A 15,664-nucleotide genomic window follows, 5' to 3' on the forward strand; every position below is an offset into this window, starting at 1 on the left:
TATAGAGAAGAGTGGCCCAATTTCCACTAAGTTGAATACAAGTTGTGAGAGAGATGCATGGAGGGAGAGCTCAAGCCTGCATGTTGAGGACAGCACTAAGTAAAACAGGAGTTGTAAGTGTGAGTCTGGTGGGCAGAGGACGGGGAGAAGGGGCTGTTAAGAGAAAAGCAAAGTAAGCAGGGTTGCAAGGGAAGCTGGTGGCGGGTTTGGCTGAAGCAGTAATTCTGTATCAAAGCTCCAAGGAAAAGGTTAAATTGGAAAAACGGGGCCCATTGGAGACAGCTGTAAGAGTGAGGTGGCGAATTCTGTATCCCAGGTGGTAGATGACAGAGTTTCTACAGTTTCCCATCAGTGGGCTGACAGGAAGGGAAAAGGAACAGGGACACAGCCTAGGAAAGGATAACAACCTCATAAGCTCCAGATGCAGACAGATGCAGAAGCCATTCTAGAGCCAGTCACAGAATGCTCTCTCCACTTTTGTCCCCACCTTCGGAGGGGACGCATTCAGGAGGACATTAGAAAGAAGTTTCTAGTGGGTGGTGAGGAAGATAGGGTGTCGGAACAGGAAACTGGTTTGTAGACAAATGACACTAAACTTTGGACGTACTGAGGGGACAGTCTGAGGGGACATTTATACAGATACATGTTACAGCAAATGTAAGGTGTCAGGCTGGAACTTAAGACCGAGAACCATCTGAGAGGCAGCCTGGAGGTGAGCACATAGAGATCACACGTGTATCTCAGCCAGGGCACATAGATCACTCACTGGTCAGGGATTTGGGACTTGATCCTCATTTAGAAGTTACCTAACATCTCTCTGAACCCAGTTATCAGTATCATTAAACACAGGCACTGCCACCACAGACCTCAGAGGTGAATAGTGGATATTAAGTTTGACCAGGCCCACAAAGCACAGAGCACAGTGGCTAGCACACCGGAGTCTAGCTGGCAGTGAGGGTGACAAGAGTGACGCACAGAAAGAAAGATTCTATGTGCAGAAGCCCACAGGCATCCCAAGCATCCCAAATGCCAATTTTAAGGAAGAGATAGAGACAAGAGGATGGAGGGGATAAGAGAGAAGGGAAAGGGTACACCCATATCCAATAGGCCGAGTCATAGGCAGAGGGGTGGTTTCACCTATAAAGAGGTCTCTGGTCACTGGCCTCTTCCTTTCCCCACCTACTCTTATCCAAAAGTATCAATCCAGCAACGGGGGTCGTAGTGATGGTTCAGGATGGCACATTTCTGAGAATGAGCCCACCCAGACTTAGTACTAAAGGAGCAGGCAACCACCCAAGCTCACAGTGGGAAGGGCCCAAGCACTCCCAAGGCAGTCTACAGAAAACACAAAATGGAAATGAGAGGTGATAATTCCACTGCCCGGCCCTCCACTGAACATTGTGAATAACTCATCAGTCCCATCTTTTGGCCCTATCTCCACAGTCGAATTTACTCTCCGTACTTGTGCCATTTGGCAACTTCTGAGGAAAACAGCAATGCACTGCCCCGCCAAGACAGGGGAGCGTTATCCAGGAGGGAGAACTAGATGGATACACATATTCCTAATTTATCAACTAGCTTCTCCTTCACTCAGGCACAGCTAATGCAATTTGAGCCAATGAACCAGGTCCTTTGACCTTGGGAGTGGATGGGCGAGTTGAGCCACCCAAAGGTGTGAAGGCAAGGCGAAGTATAAGAAACCCACCCACTCGTCCCCCTCTCCTCTCTGAGCACCTGTCAAAGGGCTGGCTTTGTGCACCAGCATCCGCCACCACCTCTTTCTCCTCTTCCTCATCTCAATGTAATGTGCTTTTACTTTTATATTTTTCCCATGTTTGCCTGCTTCCAACTTTCCTAGTCTATCACCCCAGCCTTAATATCCTATCCCCCCCCACAAATACAAAAATTACAGCACTGAAGTAAAAAAAAAAATAGAAAGAAAGAAACACTCCAAAAATCTACAGTTAGTAAAATCAGGCAATTCTTCAATCATCTCTCCTTACTCTTCCATGATTGCCCAGGTGCTGATGATACCCCAAATTCAGTTTCGCATAAAACCCAGCAATTATGAGACACCTTTCTCCATCTCCCCTGTGCCTGAAACACACATCACAGGGAGGATCTTAGAGCACCTTGCAATGACGTAAGAAACATGTCTATACAGAATGTCTACTTCCAGAGAGCCTGTTCCTGCTGGACACCACATGGCATCGTGCATAAGGTCCAAGCAGGCTTTATGGGGAGGCAGAACCATCTCCAACACTGAACACAGGGTTCATTGAAGGACAATGATCACAATGACTTTTTTAAATTTCCTTTGCATGCTGTTAAAAGCAGTAACTTTTAATATGCCCTATACGTTCATCAGAACCAACAGTTCCCCTCACATACATAGGTAATTCAGAATGCACATTGACAGGTTGATAGAATGATAAATAAAGTGGTCTATACCTTTACTTCTACCTACAGAAAGGAAGCAGAAGGTCCCGTTAAGGAGAGGAAGCATGGTGTCCACCATGGAGGCGCAAGAGAGCGAGAGAGAAAGAGAGTAGACATCAGCACAGTGCAGGCACAACGACAGGTAATACACATGGCAGTTCTCAGGACAGACAGCACAGGAAGTTGCCCCACATCATCCTCAGGAGGCAGTACATAGCGAATGCATGATGGGAGGGCTTAAGGAACAAATGCCGGAGTCAGCCAAGCTGCATCTATCAGCTCCATGTTTAAGCTTCATCTCACTTGTTTCTTCTCAGTTATAGCCTTAGAAACATGGCAAAGTCTGCATGCAAAAGCATTACACAGCCACGTAGATGTGAAATTGCACACATATAACCAATCTTAAAGAGCGTGATTAGGGAAAGTCTTTGAGAATCTCCATTTCCCAACATTCACATGAGACACGAGGACCAAGATGTGGCATACAACTCTAGGGGATGCACACACAACACACATAAATATCACATGTATTGGTGGACACCAAATATTAATTCTGTAGATTCAGTGGGAACCAGGCAGAAGCCCCTACCTCCCATGTGCAGGGATTAAGAGAAGGCAAGGGGTCCTGCTGGGGAGAAGAGTGGTGGGTTTTAAGGCAGTCATTGAACAGATAAGAATGGATGAGGGGAAAATGGAAAAGAACGAGAGGACATGGAATGAAGTCAAAGAGATTTCTTAAGTCAAATTAAGCCTCCAATAGCAACTTAAACCCTTAGTGGCCCCATCACCCAGAAGAAGTCTGCATCTTTTCCTGAAGCTTATTCAAAGAAGGAATTCACAGCATCTGTGTTTGCATGGTTCTTTTACTTTCCCTTGAAGGGATACTAGCCTAGAGCATGGTTGGACTTGAATATTGCACAATGGCACAGGTGGGGTTAGAGTGAGGTGCGTGCTACGAAGTCTCCAAATACTGCTCATACCAACCTTGGAATCTAACCTTCCTATGGTGCATTAGTGTGCCTGAAATAAGTTAGGTTAAGATCAAGGGAGTCCCTCCATATCAGCCCAGCTGCCCACCCTGTGATACTAGCTATATGATGTGTGCAGCACTTGGAAGCACTTGAAATGCTGGGAGACTTTGCTAAAAGAAAGTGGGAGCACAGCACTGGAGAACACAGGAGGAGTTCCTATCGTAAGGACTCTGACGGCCTGATATATGGTGTCACTTGTCATTGAGTGCAGACCATTAAATCCCAGCAATTCAAGGAACTCTGTCTTTCTTCAATGGGAAGGCTTTTGTTTCTCAAATTATCCAAATACTAAGTCCATATCAAGCCCATCCTCTATGCATACTTACCTCCCAACACTTGGCATTGCGTCCCCTCACTGAGCTACAAGAACAGGCAGCCTTCATTCTAGCTCCTTACCTAACCCTAGAGGACTCACCCGACCCTCCTCTTCAGATATATATTGATATCTGTTCTCTACAAAACCAACACTGTCTTGAAATTTATGAAGCCCACACCTTGGCTCATGCTAAGGAACACACTTAGATTAGAAAAGCAGTCTTAGTAATTCAGGATGCTCTCAACTGCCTAGCTCCAGCTGCTGAACAGTGTCTTTCAGTCCCGGGTGGTTACTTGAGTGGTGGCATCTCTCTTGCGACCACACCATCCGATAGGTCAATTTGAGAGAGTAGGGGAAGGGAAATGACTGTATGCTCTCCAAAGACCGAGAAAAAAAATCGTATGTGGAACTCCTCCACATCTTTCTTTTCTTGATCCTCCCAAAGGAATATTGAGTCTGATGTGTGTTTTGAAAAGAAACAGATAAGAAAAATTAAAGAATAGTCTTTTTGGTGACAGGGCAAGGCAGGTAGCCCAAGGCTTGGAAGAAACACAATAGTAGCGATTGAACAGGGAAGCAAAAGACAATTTTAAGTGGGCTCGGTTCTCAGATCCTGATTTGGGCTGATAATGTGGAAAATTTTTACTGAGGAGAAAAAGGCTTCATTCACAACCCACCCCATGCCTAGCTGAGCTGAATTTCCTGCATATTTGAATATTTTAGGTTGCAGATGCTGAATTTACAGATCTTTATATGCAGTTTTCTTCAGGGTGTATAATGAGTTAGAATCCTACCATGAGGACATTAGCATGTTTTTTTGGTGAATCCTTTTATTCTTTTATATAAAATTTAAAACAGAAAAGACCCCCAAGGGCTTCTTTTGACCAGGAAGGGTGGAATGTCATCAAGATGGCAGTGGAATGGGGGGGGGGGTCATGCAGCAAATCTTTACCCAGTGTAAAGTTCAGGGAGAAACCCTGCTCCTTGCTCCCAAGCTGGGTTCCAGCTTGGGACCTAGGAGGAGCAGGAGGAAGTTAACCGCCTGGTTGTTCTGAAATTAGCTTCATTTACCCCCATTGCCAACGTGTCATGCCTTGTTTCATGCTTCCCTCTTAGAGACAGCCTAGCAGGGCCAGTGTGCTGCCTCGCCCAGATGACAAATGGACGAAGCTGGGAGTAGGAGGTGGGGCATCATGGTGCATCGGGAAAGGTGTTCCTCAGCAGCAGAGTGGCCCCTGCTCCCAGTCTGGCCCAAGCAGGAGACACAGGCAGCAAATGGCCTTCTATGGAGGAGGCTCGGAGGAATGACCAGGCAGAGGCACAGAGGCAAGCAGTTCAGGCATCTGCAGGACCACAGCACCTACCTTGTTCACTCATCATAAGGTGGGAAAGGCCTGAGAGGGAGAGAGAGAGAAAGAGAACGGGGAAGAGAAAAGATGGTTAAAATCCCAAATGCAAAGCAACATTCTCATAATTGTTGCACAGAATGAGGTATGGCAAGGACACATGCACACACACACACACACACACACAGTAGCAAGCAACACACCCCGAACATCAGCCCCCACACTGTAGGAGTAGGTTGGCCCTCTCCCTTCTAAAGAACAGGTTTTCATTTGCTGAATAACACCAAGGACTTCCTTTTTATTGTTATTCTTAGCAATCCATAGGATTTGTGAGGGATCTACTAAGATTAGGTCTCTGAAAAAGAGACTCAAAAGTATCCGGTTAACGGTTTCTTTCTTTCAAATTACTTGTATCAGTAATACATGTTCACTGTAGAAACTGGGGAAAACTCCAAGAATAAAAAAAGAAGAAAAGAATGAGTTAAAATCTCACTATCAAGAGTGTGACAAGCATTTTTCCTATGCATTATATTGTTCTCTACATAAATTGGGTGATACTGAATGCATCAACACACTTCCTACTTGCAAGGGTTGCTCAGATCACCTAGAAACATTTTCGCTTTAACCAGCGATAACCACACTCTGTCTTCTACCTCTTCGGCTGTACTAGAAAGTCTCTCATGTTTCACAAGAAAAAGCCTAGCCCTGAACTGAATGGGCTAAAGAAGGCATACAAAATCCCAGTACACACCTAACAGGACCTCTGGAGAGTTCTTCCTTCGGGGTTTCTCAGGACAAGGGAGCATGAGCTCTGGTAAGTCTACTAATAGAAAAGGTTTCCAACTGCACAGTAGCCAACCACACCGGCTGTTTGCCCTTGCTCTGCTTCTACTACCACGAAAAAGTATCTCACAAAACCCAGATCACCCCCCTAGAGCCTCTCCTCAAAGCAGAACTCAGGGATATAGAGGATTAATAAAGGACAAAAAACCCTCTAAAGTATGGAAATCTCTAAATGTTTTTGGAGATTACTAGAGATTTAGAAAAGTAATCAGAGGCTAAATGTAGGTCAAGAAACTGACTTTTAGCCCAGTCCTCCGGGCGCCCGGGCGGGCCGCACTTCCTTTGTTTCTGCGGCCTGCCTGCACCAAGGAGGGTAGGCGCTTTGTTTGCGAGCTGCCCAACCAGCACGGAGGTCTGATCTCTCGGCCCCAGGAGAACCAGCGTTGGGGTGAGTTTCTGGCCGCGGCGCCAGCCAGGGACAGGGATCTCGGGGGTCCCTTGGCCTCCTGTCTTTCTTGGGCTCTCTGCAGGACCTCTATTCCCTGGGTACTGCCTCTTTCTTTTTGGCCCACCCAGCTTCCGTCCAGAGCCCTCCCCACTTGCCCCCCCCCCCCCCCGCCCTCTTTTGGCGCGTGGCATTGGGAGCTGGATCCCAGTCCTCCGGGCGCCCGGGCGGGCCGCACTTCCTTTGTTTCTGCGGCCTGCCTGCACCAAGGAGGGTAGGCGCTTTGTTTGCTAGCTGCCCAACCAGCACGGAGGCCTGATCTCTCGGCCCCAGGAGAACCAGCGTTGGGGTGAATTTCTGGCCGCGGCGCCAGCCAGGGACAGGGATCTCGGGGGTCCCTTGGCCTCCTGTCTTTCTTGGGCTCTCTGCAGGACCTCTATTCCCTGGGTACTGCCTCTTTCTTCCTGGCCCACCCAGCTTCCGTCCAGAGCCCCCCCCACTTGCCCCCCCCCACCCTCTTTTGGCGCGTGGCATTGGGAGCTGGATCCCAGTCCTCCGGGCGCCCGGGCGGGCCGCACTTCCTTTGTTTCTGTGGCCTGCCTGCACCAAGGAGGGTAGGCGCTTTGTTTGCGAGCTGCCCAACCAGCACGGAGGTCTGATCTCTCGGCCCCAGGAGAACCAGCGTTGGGGTGAGTTTCTGGCCGCGGCGCCAGCCAGGGACAGGGATCTCGGGGGTCCCTTGGCCTCCTGTCTTTCTTGGGCTCTCTGCAGGACCTCTATTCCCTGGGTACTGCCTCTTTCTTTTTGGCCCACCCAGCTTCCGTCCAGAGCCCTCCCCACTTGCCCCCCCCCTGCCCTCTTTTGGCGCGTGGCATTGGGAGCTGGATCCCAGTCCTCCGGGCGCCCGGGCGGGCCGCACTTCCTTTGTTTCTGCGGCCTGCCTGCACCAAGGAGGGTAGGCGCTTTGTTTGCTAGCTGCCCAACCAGCACGGAGGCCTGATCTCTCGGCCCCAGGAGAACCAGCGTTGGGGTGAGTTTCTGGCCGCGGCGCCAGCCAGGGACAGGGATCTCGGGGGTCCCTTGGCCTCCTGTCTTTCTTGGGCTCTCTGCAGGACCTCTATTCCCTGGGTACTGCCTCTTTCTTCCTGGCCCACCCAGCTTCCGTCCAGAGCCCTCCCCACTTGCCCCCCCCCACCCTCTTTTGGCGCGTGGCATTGGGAGCTGGATCCCAGTCCTCCGGGCGCCCGGGCGGGCCGCACTTCCTTTGTTTCTGTGGCCTGCCTGCACCAAGGAGGGTAGGCGCTTTGTTTGCGAGCTGCCCAACCAGCACGGAGGTCTGATCTCTCGGCCCCAGGAGAACCAGCGTTGGGGTGAGTTTCTGGCCGCGGCGCCAGCCAGGGACAGGGATCTCGGGGGTCCCTTGGCCTCCTGTCTTTCTTGGGCTCTCTGCAGGACCTCTATTCCCTGGGTACTGCCTCTTTCTTTTTGGCCCACCCAGCTTCCGTCCAGAGCCCTCCCCACTTGCCCCCCCCCTGCCCTCTTTTGGCGCGTGGCATTGGGAGCTGGATCCCAGTCCTCCGGGCGCCCGGGCGGGCCGCACTTCCTTTGTTTCTGCGGCCTGCCTGCACCAAGGAGGGTAGGCGCTTTGTTTGCTAGCTGCCCAACCAGCACGGAGGCCTGATCTCTCGGCCCCAGGAGAACCAGCGTTGGGGTGAGTTTCTGGCCGCGGCGCCAGCCAGGGACAGGGATCTCGGGGGTCCCTTGGCCTCCTGTCTTTCTTGGGCTCTCTGCAGGACCTCTATTCCCTGGGTACTGCCTCTTTCTTCCTGGCCCACCCAGCTTCCGTCCAGAGCCCTCCCCACTGGCCCCCCCCCCCCCCCCCCCCCCCCCCCCCGCCCTCTTTTGGCGCGTGGCATTGGGAGCTGGATCCCAGTCCTCCGGGCGCCCGGGCGGGCCGCACTTCCTTTGTTTCTGCGGCCTGACTGCACCAAGGAGGGTAGGCGCTTTGTTTGCGAGCTGCCCAACCAGCACGGAGGTCTGATCTCTCGGCCCCAGGAGAACCAGCATTGGGGAGAATCAGCATTGGGACGAGCCAGGGTTGGGCACGGAGACCTGATCCCTTGGTGCCAGGAGAGCCAACATTGGAGAGGCCGCGTTGGGTAGGCAAGGAGACCTGATCTGGTAAAAGAAGATCCATAAGGGAGTATTTGGAAGAAGAGATGGGCAGACGACAAGGCAAGAATTCGCCCAACAAACTGAAAAGCAACATGAAGCCACCAGAAACCAGCGACCTCACAACGGAAGGACATGAACACCTTAATCAAGAAGGAGAAAAGATCGACTTCATGAAAGTTATTGACGCCTTTAAACAGCATGTAAAAAACGCCCTTATAGAAATGGATGAGAAATATGACAGAAAGTTTGAAGAATTGAATAAATCAGTGAATGATACCCTAGAAAACCAAGGAAAAACAATCAAACAGATAATGGAAACAGTTCAAGACTTGAAAACTGAAATAGAGGCAAAGAAGAAAACACAAACAGAGGGCCGGCTGGACATGGAAAATCTAGGTAAACGAATAGAGTCTACAGAAACAAGCATAACCAGCAGAATACAAGAGATAGAAGAAAGACTCTCAGATTCTGAAGATACCATAGAGAAAATAAACACACTGATCAAAGAAAACAGCAAGTCCAACAAACTCTCATCACAAAACATTCAGGAAATATGGGACACAATAAAAAGACCAAACCTAAGAATAATAGGAGTAGAAGAAGGAGAAGAAGTGCAGCTCAATGGTCCAGAAAATATATTTAATAGAATTATAGAAGAAAACTTTCCCAACCTAAAGAAAGATATACCTATGAAGGTGCAAGAAGCATACAGAACACCAAATAGGCTGGATCAAAAAAAAACATCCCCTCGACATATAATTATCAAAACACAAAGCATTCAGAATAAGGAAAAAATATTAAGAGCGGCAAAGGAAAAAGGCCAAATTACTTACAAAGGTAAACCTATCAGACTTACACCTGACTTTTCCATGGAAACCATGAAAGCCAGAAGGTCCTGGATAGATGTACTGCAGAAACTGAGAGACCATGGATGCAAGCCCAGATTACTATACCCAGCCAAGCTTTCGTTCACTATAAATGGAGAAAATAAAATTTTCCAGGATAAAAACAAATTCAAACAATATGCAGCCACAAATCCAGCCTTACAGAAAGTAATAGAAGGAAAATCACTAACCAAGGAGTCCAATAATGACCACAATAACTCAAGCATCTAGAGACCCTTCATCAACACAAACCAAAGAAGGGATACACACAAACTCTACGACTAAAAAAAATGACCGGAGTTAACAACCACTGGTCATTAATATCACTTAATGTCAATGGTCTCAACTCACCTATAAAAAGGCACAGGCTAAGAGATTGGATAAGAAAACAGGATCCAACATTCTGCTGTTTACAAGAAACACACCTCAACCACAAAGACAGGCACCTACTCAGAGTAAAGGGTTGGGAAAAGGCCTATCAAGCAAATGGACCTAAGAAACAAGCAGGTGTGGCCATACTAATCTCTAACAAAGTTGACTTCAAACTTAAATCAATCAGAAGAGATGGAGAGGGGCATTTTATATTCATAACAGGAACAGTTCATCAGGATGAAGTCTCAATCCTGAACATCTATGCCCCTAATATAAAAGCACCCACGTACATAAAAGAAACATTGCTAAAATTCAAGGCAGCCATCAAACCGCACACACTAATAGTAGGAGACTTCAACACTCCTCTCTCACCAATGGACAGGTCAATCAGACAGAAACCTAGCAGAGAAATAAGACAATTAATGGAGGTAATGAAACAAATGGACTTAACAGACATCTATAGAACATTCCACCCAAATAGGAAAGAATACACCTTCTTCTCTGCAGCTCATGGAACCTTCTCGAAAATCGACCACATAGTCGGTAACAAAGCAAACATCCACAGTTACAAAAAAGTATTACTAACCACCTGTGTCTTATCAGATCACCATGGATTAAAGTTAGAATTCAACAACAAGGCTACCCCCGGAAAGCCCACAAAGTCATGGAAACTGAACAGCCAACTACTGAACCATACCTGGATTAAGGAAGAAATAAAGAAAGAAATTAAAGTCTTCCTGGAATTCAATGAAAATAAAGAAACAACATACTCAAATTTATGGGACACTATGAAGGCAGTCCTAAGAGGAAAGTTCATAGCACTTAGTGCCCACTTAAAGAAAACAGAGAAAGCTCACATTGGAGACTTAACAGCCCACCTGAAAGCTCTAGAAAAAAAAGAAGCAGACTCACCTAGGAGGAGTAGGAGACTGGAAATAATCAAACTGAGGGCTGAAATCAATAAAATAGAAACACAGAGAACAATCCAAAGAGTCAATGAAACAAAAAGCTGGTTCCTGGAGAAAATCAATAAGATTGACAAACCCCTATCCAAACTAATCAAACGTCAGAGAGAGAATTTGCAAATTAATAAGATCAGAAATGAAAAGGGGGACATAACCACAGACACAGAGGAAATTCAGAGAATCATTAGATCTTACTACAAAAGCCTATATGCCACAAAACTGGAAAATGTAAAGGAAATGGATACTTTCTTAGATAAATATCATTTACCAAAGTTAAATCAGGACCAGGTGAACAATCTAAATAGACCTGTTAGTCGCGAAGAATTAGAAGAGGTTATCAAAAACCTCCCTACCAAAAAAAGCCCAGGACCAGATGGTTTCAACGCGGAATTCTACCAGAACTTCCAAGAAGACCTAATACCTATACTCCTTAATGTATTTCACAATATAGAAACAGAAGGGTCATTACCAAATTCCTTTTATGAAGCTACAGTTACTCTGATACCAAAACCACACAAAGACTCAACCAGGAAAGAGAATTACAGGCCGATCTCACTCATGAATATCGATGCAAAAATCCTCAACAAAATACTGGCAAACCGAATCCAAGAACACATCCGAAAAATTATCCACTATGATCAAGTAGGCTTCATTCCTGAGATGCAGGGCTGGTTCAACATACGAAAATCTATCAATGTAATACAGCATATAAATAAACTGAAAGAAAAAAACCATATGATCATTTCATTAGATGCTGAAAAAGCATTCGACAAAATTCAACATCCATTTATGTTAAAGGTCTTGGAGAGATTAGGGATACAAGGGTCATACCTAAATATAATAAAAGCTATATACAGCAAGCCGACAGCTAACATCAAATTAAACGGAGAGAAACTCAAAGCCATCCCGCTTAACTCAGGAACACGACAAGGCTGTCCACTTTCACCATACCTCTTCAATATAGTGCTGGAAGTTCTAGCAATAGCAATAAGACAACATAATGGGATCAAGGGGATTCGAATTGGAAAGGAAGAAGTTAAACTTTCGTTATTCGCAGATGATATGATAGTGTACATAAGCGACCCCCAAAACTCCACCAAAGAACTTTTACAGCTGATAAACAGCTTTAGTAATGTGGCAGGATACAAGATCAACTCCAAAAAATCAGTCGCCCTCTTATACACAAAGGATATGGAAGCAGAGAGGGAAATCAGAGAAGCTTCTCCATTCACGATAGCCACAAGCAGCATAAAATATCTTGGGGTAAACCTAACCAAGGAAGTGAAAGATCTATTTGACAAGAACTTTAAGGCATTGAAGAAAGAAATTGATGAGGATACCAAAAAATGGATGGACATCCCTTGCTCTTGGATTGGGAGGATCAACATAGTAAAAATGGCAATTCTACCTAAGGCAATTTATAGATTCAATGCAATCCCCATCAAGATCCCATCAAAATTCTTTACAGATCTGGAGAGGACAATAATCAACTTTATATGGAAAAACAAAAAACCCAGGATAGCCAAAACAATCCTATACAATAAAGGATCTTCTGGAGGCATTACCATCCCTGACTTCAAACTCTATTACAGAGCTACAGTAATGAAAACAGGGTGGTACTGGCATAAAAACAGAGAAGTCGACCAATGGAATCGTATAGAAGACCCGGATTTTACCCCACAAACCTATGAACACCTCATTTTCGATAAAGGAGCTAAAAGTATACAATGGAAGAAAGAAAGCATCTTCAACAAATGGTGCTGGCACAACTGGATGTCAACCTGTAGAAGAATGAAAATAGACCCATATCTATCACCGTGCACAAAACTCAAGTCCAAATGGATTAAAGACCTCATTATCAGCACGAAAACACTGAACCTGATAGAAGAGAAAGTGGGAAATACCCTACAACAGATGGGCACAGGTGATCGCTTCTTAGGTATAACCCCAGAAGCACAGGCATTAAGGGCAACATTGAATAAATGGGACCTACTAAAACTGAGAAGCTTCTGTAAAGCAAAGGACACTGTCACTAAGACACAAAGGGAACCTACTGACTGGGAGAAGATCTTCACCAACCCCGCAACAGACAAAGGTCTGATCTCCAAAATATATAGAGAACTCAAGAAACTAGACTTTAAAATGCTAATTAACCCAATTAAAAAATGGGGCACTGAACTGAACAGAGAATTCTCAACAGAAGAACTTCAAATGGCCAAAAGATATTTAAGGTCGTGCTCAATTTCCTTAGCAATCAGGGAAATGCAAATCAAAACAACTTTGAGATACCATCTTACACCTGTCAGAATGGCTAAAGTCAACAACAACAAGGATAGCCTTTGCTGGAGAGGCTGTGGAGGAAGGGGTACCCTCATCCATTGCTGGTGGGAATGCAATCTTGTGCAACCACTGTGGAAGTCAGTGTTTCGGTTTCTCAGGAAATTTGGGATCAACCTACCCCTGGACCCAGCAATACCACTCTTGGGAATTTACCCAAGAGATGCTCTATCACATGTCAAAAGCATTTGTTCAACTATGTTCATAGCAGCATTGTTTGTAATAGCCAGAACCTGGAAACAACCTAGATGCCCTTCAATGGAAGAATGGATGAAGAAAGTATGGAATATATACACACTAGAGTACTACGCTGCGGTAAAAAACAATGACTTCTCGAATTTTGCATGCAAATGGATGGAAATAGAAAACACTATCCTGAGTGAGGTATCCCAGACCCAAAAAGAAGAACATGGGATGTACTCACTCATAATTGGTTTCTAGCCATAAATAGGGGTCACAGAATCTACAATTGGCGAACCTAAAGAAGCTAAGTAAGAAGGTGAACACAAGGAAAAACATATCGTTATCCTCTTGGATAAGGGAAGTAGACAAAATTGCCGGGGAGAAAAGTGGGATCTTGGGGGTGGGGTGGGAAGGGGGTAAGGGGAGATGGGGTGAGAAAAGGTAGAAGGGAAGGAGGGGGGACTTGGGGAAATAGGAGGATCGGGATAAAGGAAGGTTGGATAGGGGAGCACGGAACCACAATCCTTAGTTAAGGGACCCACTTTAGGGTGGGCAGGAGAATTGACCCTAGAGGGGCTCCCAGGTGCCCAAGCTGAGGTCCCCAGTTAGTTCCTTGGGCAGCTGAGGATAGGGAACCTGAAATGACCCCATCCTAGCGCAATACTGACGAATATCTTGCATATCATCTTAGAACTTTCATCTGGCGAGGGATGGAGATAGAGACAGAGACCCACACTGGAGCACTGGACTGAGCTCCCAAGGTCCCAATGAGGAGCAGAAGGAGGGAGAACATCAGCAAAGAAGTCGGGACCACGAGGGGTGCACCCACCCACTGAGACAGTGGAGCTGATCTACTGGGAGCTCACCAAGGCCAGCTGGACTATTACCAAAAAAAGCATGGGATAAAACTGAACTCTCTGATCATGTCGAACAATGAGGGCTGATGAGACGCCAAAGACAATGGCATGCAGTTTTGATCCGACGCAATCTGCTGGCTTGGTGGGAGCCTAGCCAGTTTGGATGTTCACCTTCCTAGATATGGACGGAGGGGGGAGGACCTAGGACTTACCACAGGGCAGGGAACCCTGACTGCTCTTTGGACTGGAGAGAGAGGGGGAGAGGAGTGGGGGGAAGGGGAGAGGGGTGGGAGGAGGGGGAGAAGAGTGGGAGGAGAGGGAGAAGAGTGGGAGGAGGGGGAGGGAAAGGGGAGGCTGGGAGGAGGTGGAAATTTGTTTTTTTCTTTCTTTATTCTTTTATCAATAAAAAATGTTTAAAAAAAAAAAAAAAAGAAACTGACTTTTAAAAGATCAGTGATATATTAAATACATAGATACGCGTGCCATAAATGTCATGGAGTCTATTTTTTGAAACAAATTTCATTAAACTATAATCATATTTTTAAAGCTCAGGTTCTGGCACTCGGGGCAGTAGGACCAGGATTTACACTCAGAGAAGAATGAAACCACGACAAAGCAGGCAAAGCTCACAATTTGCTTTGTTCACAAAAACTTTTTTGATTTTTTTCTTTTTTCTTTTTTTTCCTCTTTTCTTTTATGGTCTTCTATGAGCCAGAGGAATAGAAAGGAAAAGAGGAGAAGAAAAAAGCTTAGATTTTAGAGGACACACAGAAACAGCCTTTCCTCCAAAGCTGATTCTTGGTGGCCAGGTCCTAGGGACCAGCATCAAGGTCAAGAGCACAGATGAGAAAGGATGTGGGGCAGGGACTGGAGTCTGTGGAAATGAGGGTGACGGGAACACAACATCCAGAGGGGTTTGTCGCCTTTGAGAAATAAGAGTAAAGATCAGAAAAGATATTTCAGAATAAAATAGGGTGCTTGAAGAGGGGTTTTTTTTGGAGGGGGCAACTGTTAAACACATGAGACTAAAGGTGTTTATAGCTTCACCAAGAGCAGGAAGGTTATGGGAGATTCCACCTGATACTCAAATGTATGTAAAATTTTCCAAATGAAGAGTAAATGGGCCGCTTGGTAGTAAACCCACCAGTGGGGCTCCAGCTAATGTACTTCTCAAAGCAGATAAAGAGTGAAGATTCAGGGCCCTACCCCAAGCAAGCTAAATTAGAATCCTGGGGTGGGATAGGGATTTGGGGGTGCTGGCACAAGATCTGAAATTTAAATCAGCTGCTCATAGGATTCCCATGCTCACAGAAATTTGAAATTTATATGGTGGCATATGTATCAAATGTAAATTAAATTGCATGATAAATGTAGCTAGAAGAATTGGGTGCTTAATGGAACCCTACAGTGGATCTTCTAGTAGAGGGAAAAATCCTTTTAAAATGCAAATAACCTACCCCTGTGTTTCTTAAATTTCAGGTATGTACTGGTCAGGTTTTATTAGGCTACCTACATAGTTATAGCGTTTTCA

General features: G+C 46.1%; 1 protein-coding gene across 47 annotated transcripts in view; it reads right to left on the bottom strand.

Annotated features, from left to right (window-relative positions):
* Window positions 1-15,664, bottom strand: part of Nrxn3 (neurexin 3) — a 1,550,418-nt gene that overhangs the window by 1,412,562 nt on the left and 122,192 nt on the right. For 27 of the 47 annotated variants that reach the window (XR_012907734.1, XR_012907733.1, XR_012907732.1 and 24 more), the window contains exon 3: window positions 5,139-5,180. Coding sequence is in view for 39 of the 47 variants with exons in the window: in XM_075948202.1 (XP_075804317.1) it covers window positions 5,139-5,180 (42 nt within the window). In the remaining 8 variants the exon portion in view is untranslated. The remainder of the gene's footprint in view (window positions 1-5,138; window positions 5,181-15,664) is intronic. The other 20 variants (XM_075948192.1, XM_075948216.1, XM_075948196.1 and 17 more) reach the window with 1 other exon arrangement.

This window comes from Microtus pennsylvanicus, chromosome 14 (assembly GCF_037038515.1).
Source record: "Microtus pennsylvanicus isolate mMicPen1 chromosome 14, mMicPen1.hap1, whole genome shotgun sequence".
Taxonomy (NCBI): domain Eukaryota; kingdom Metazoa; phylum Chordata; class Mammalia; order Rodentia; family Cricetidae; genus Microtus; species Microtus pennsylvanicus.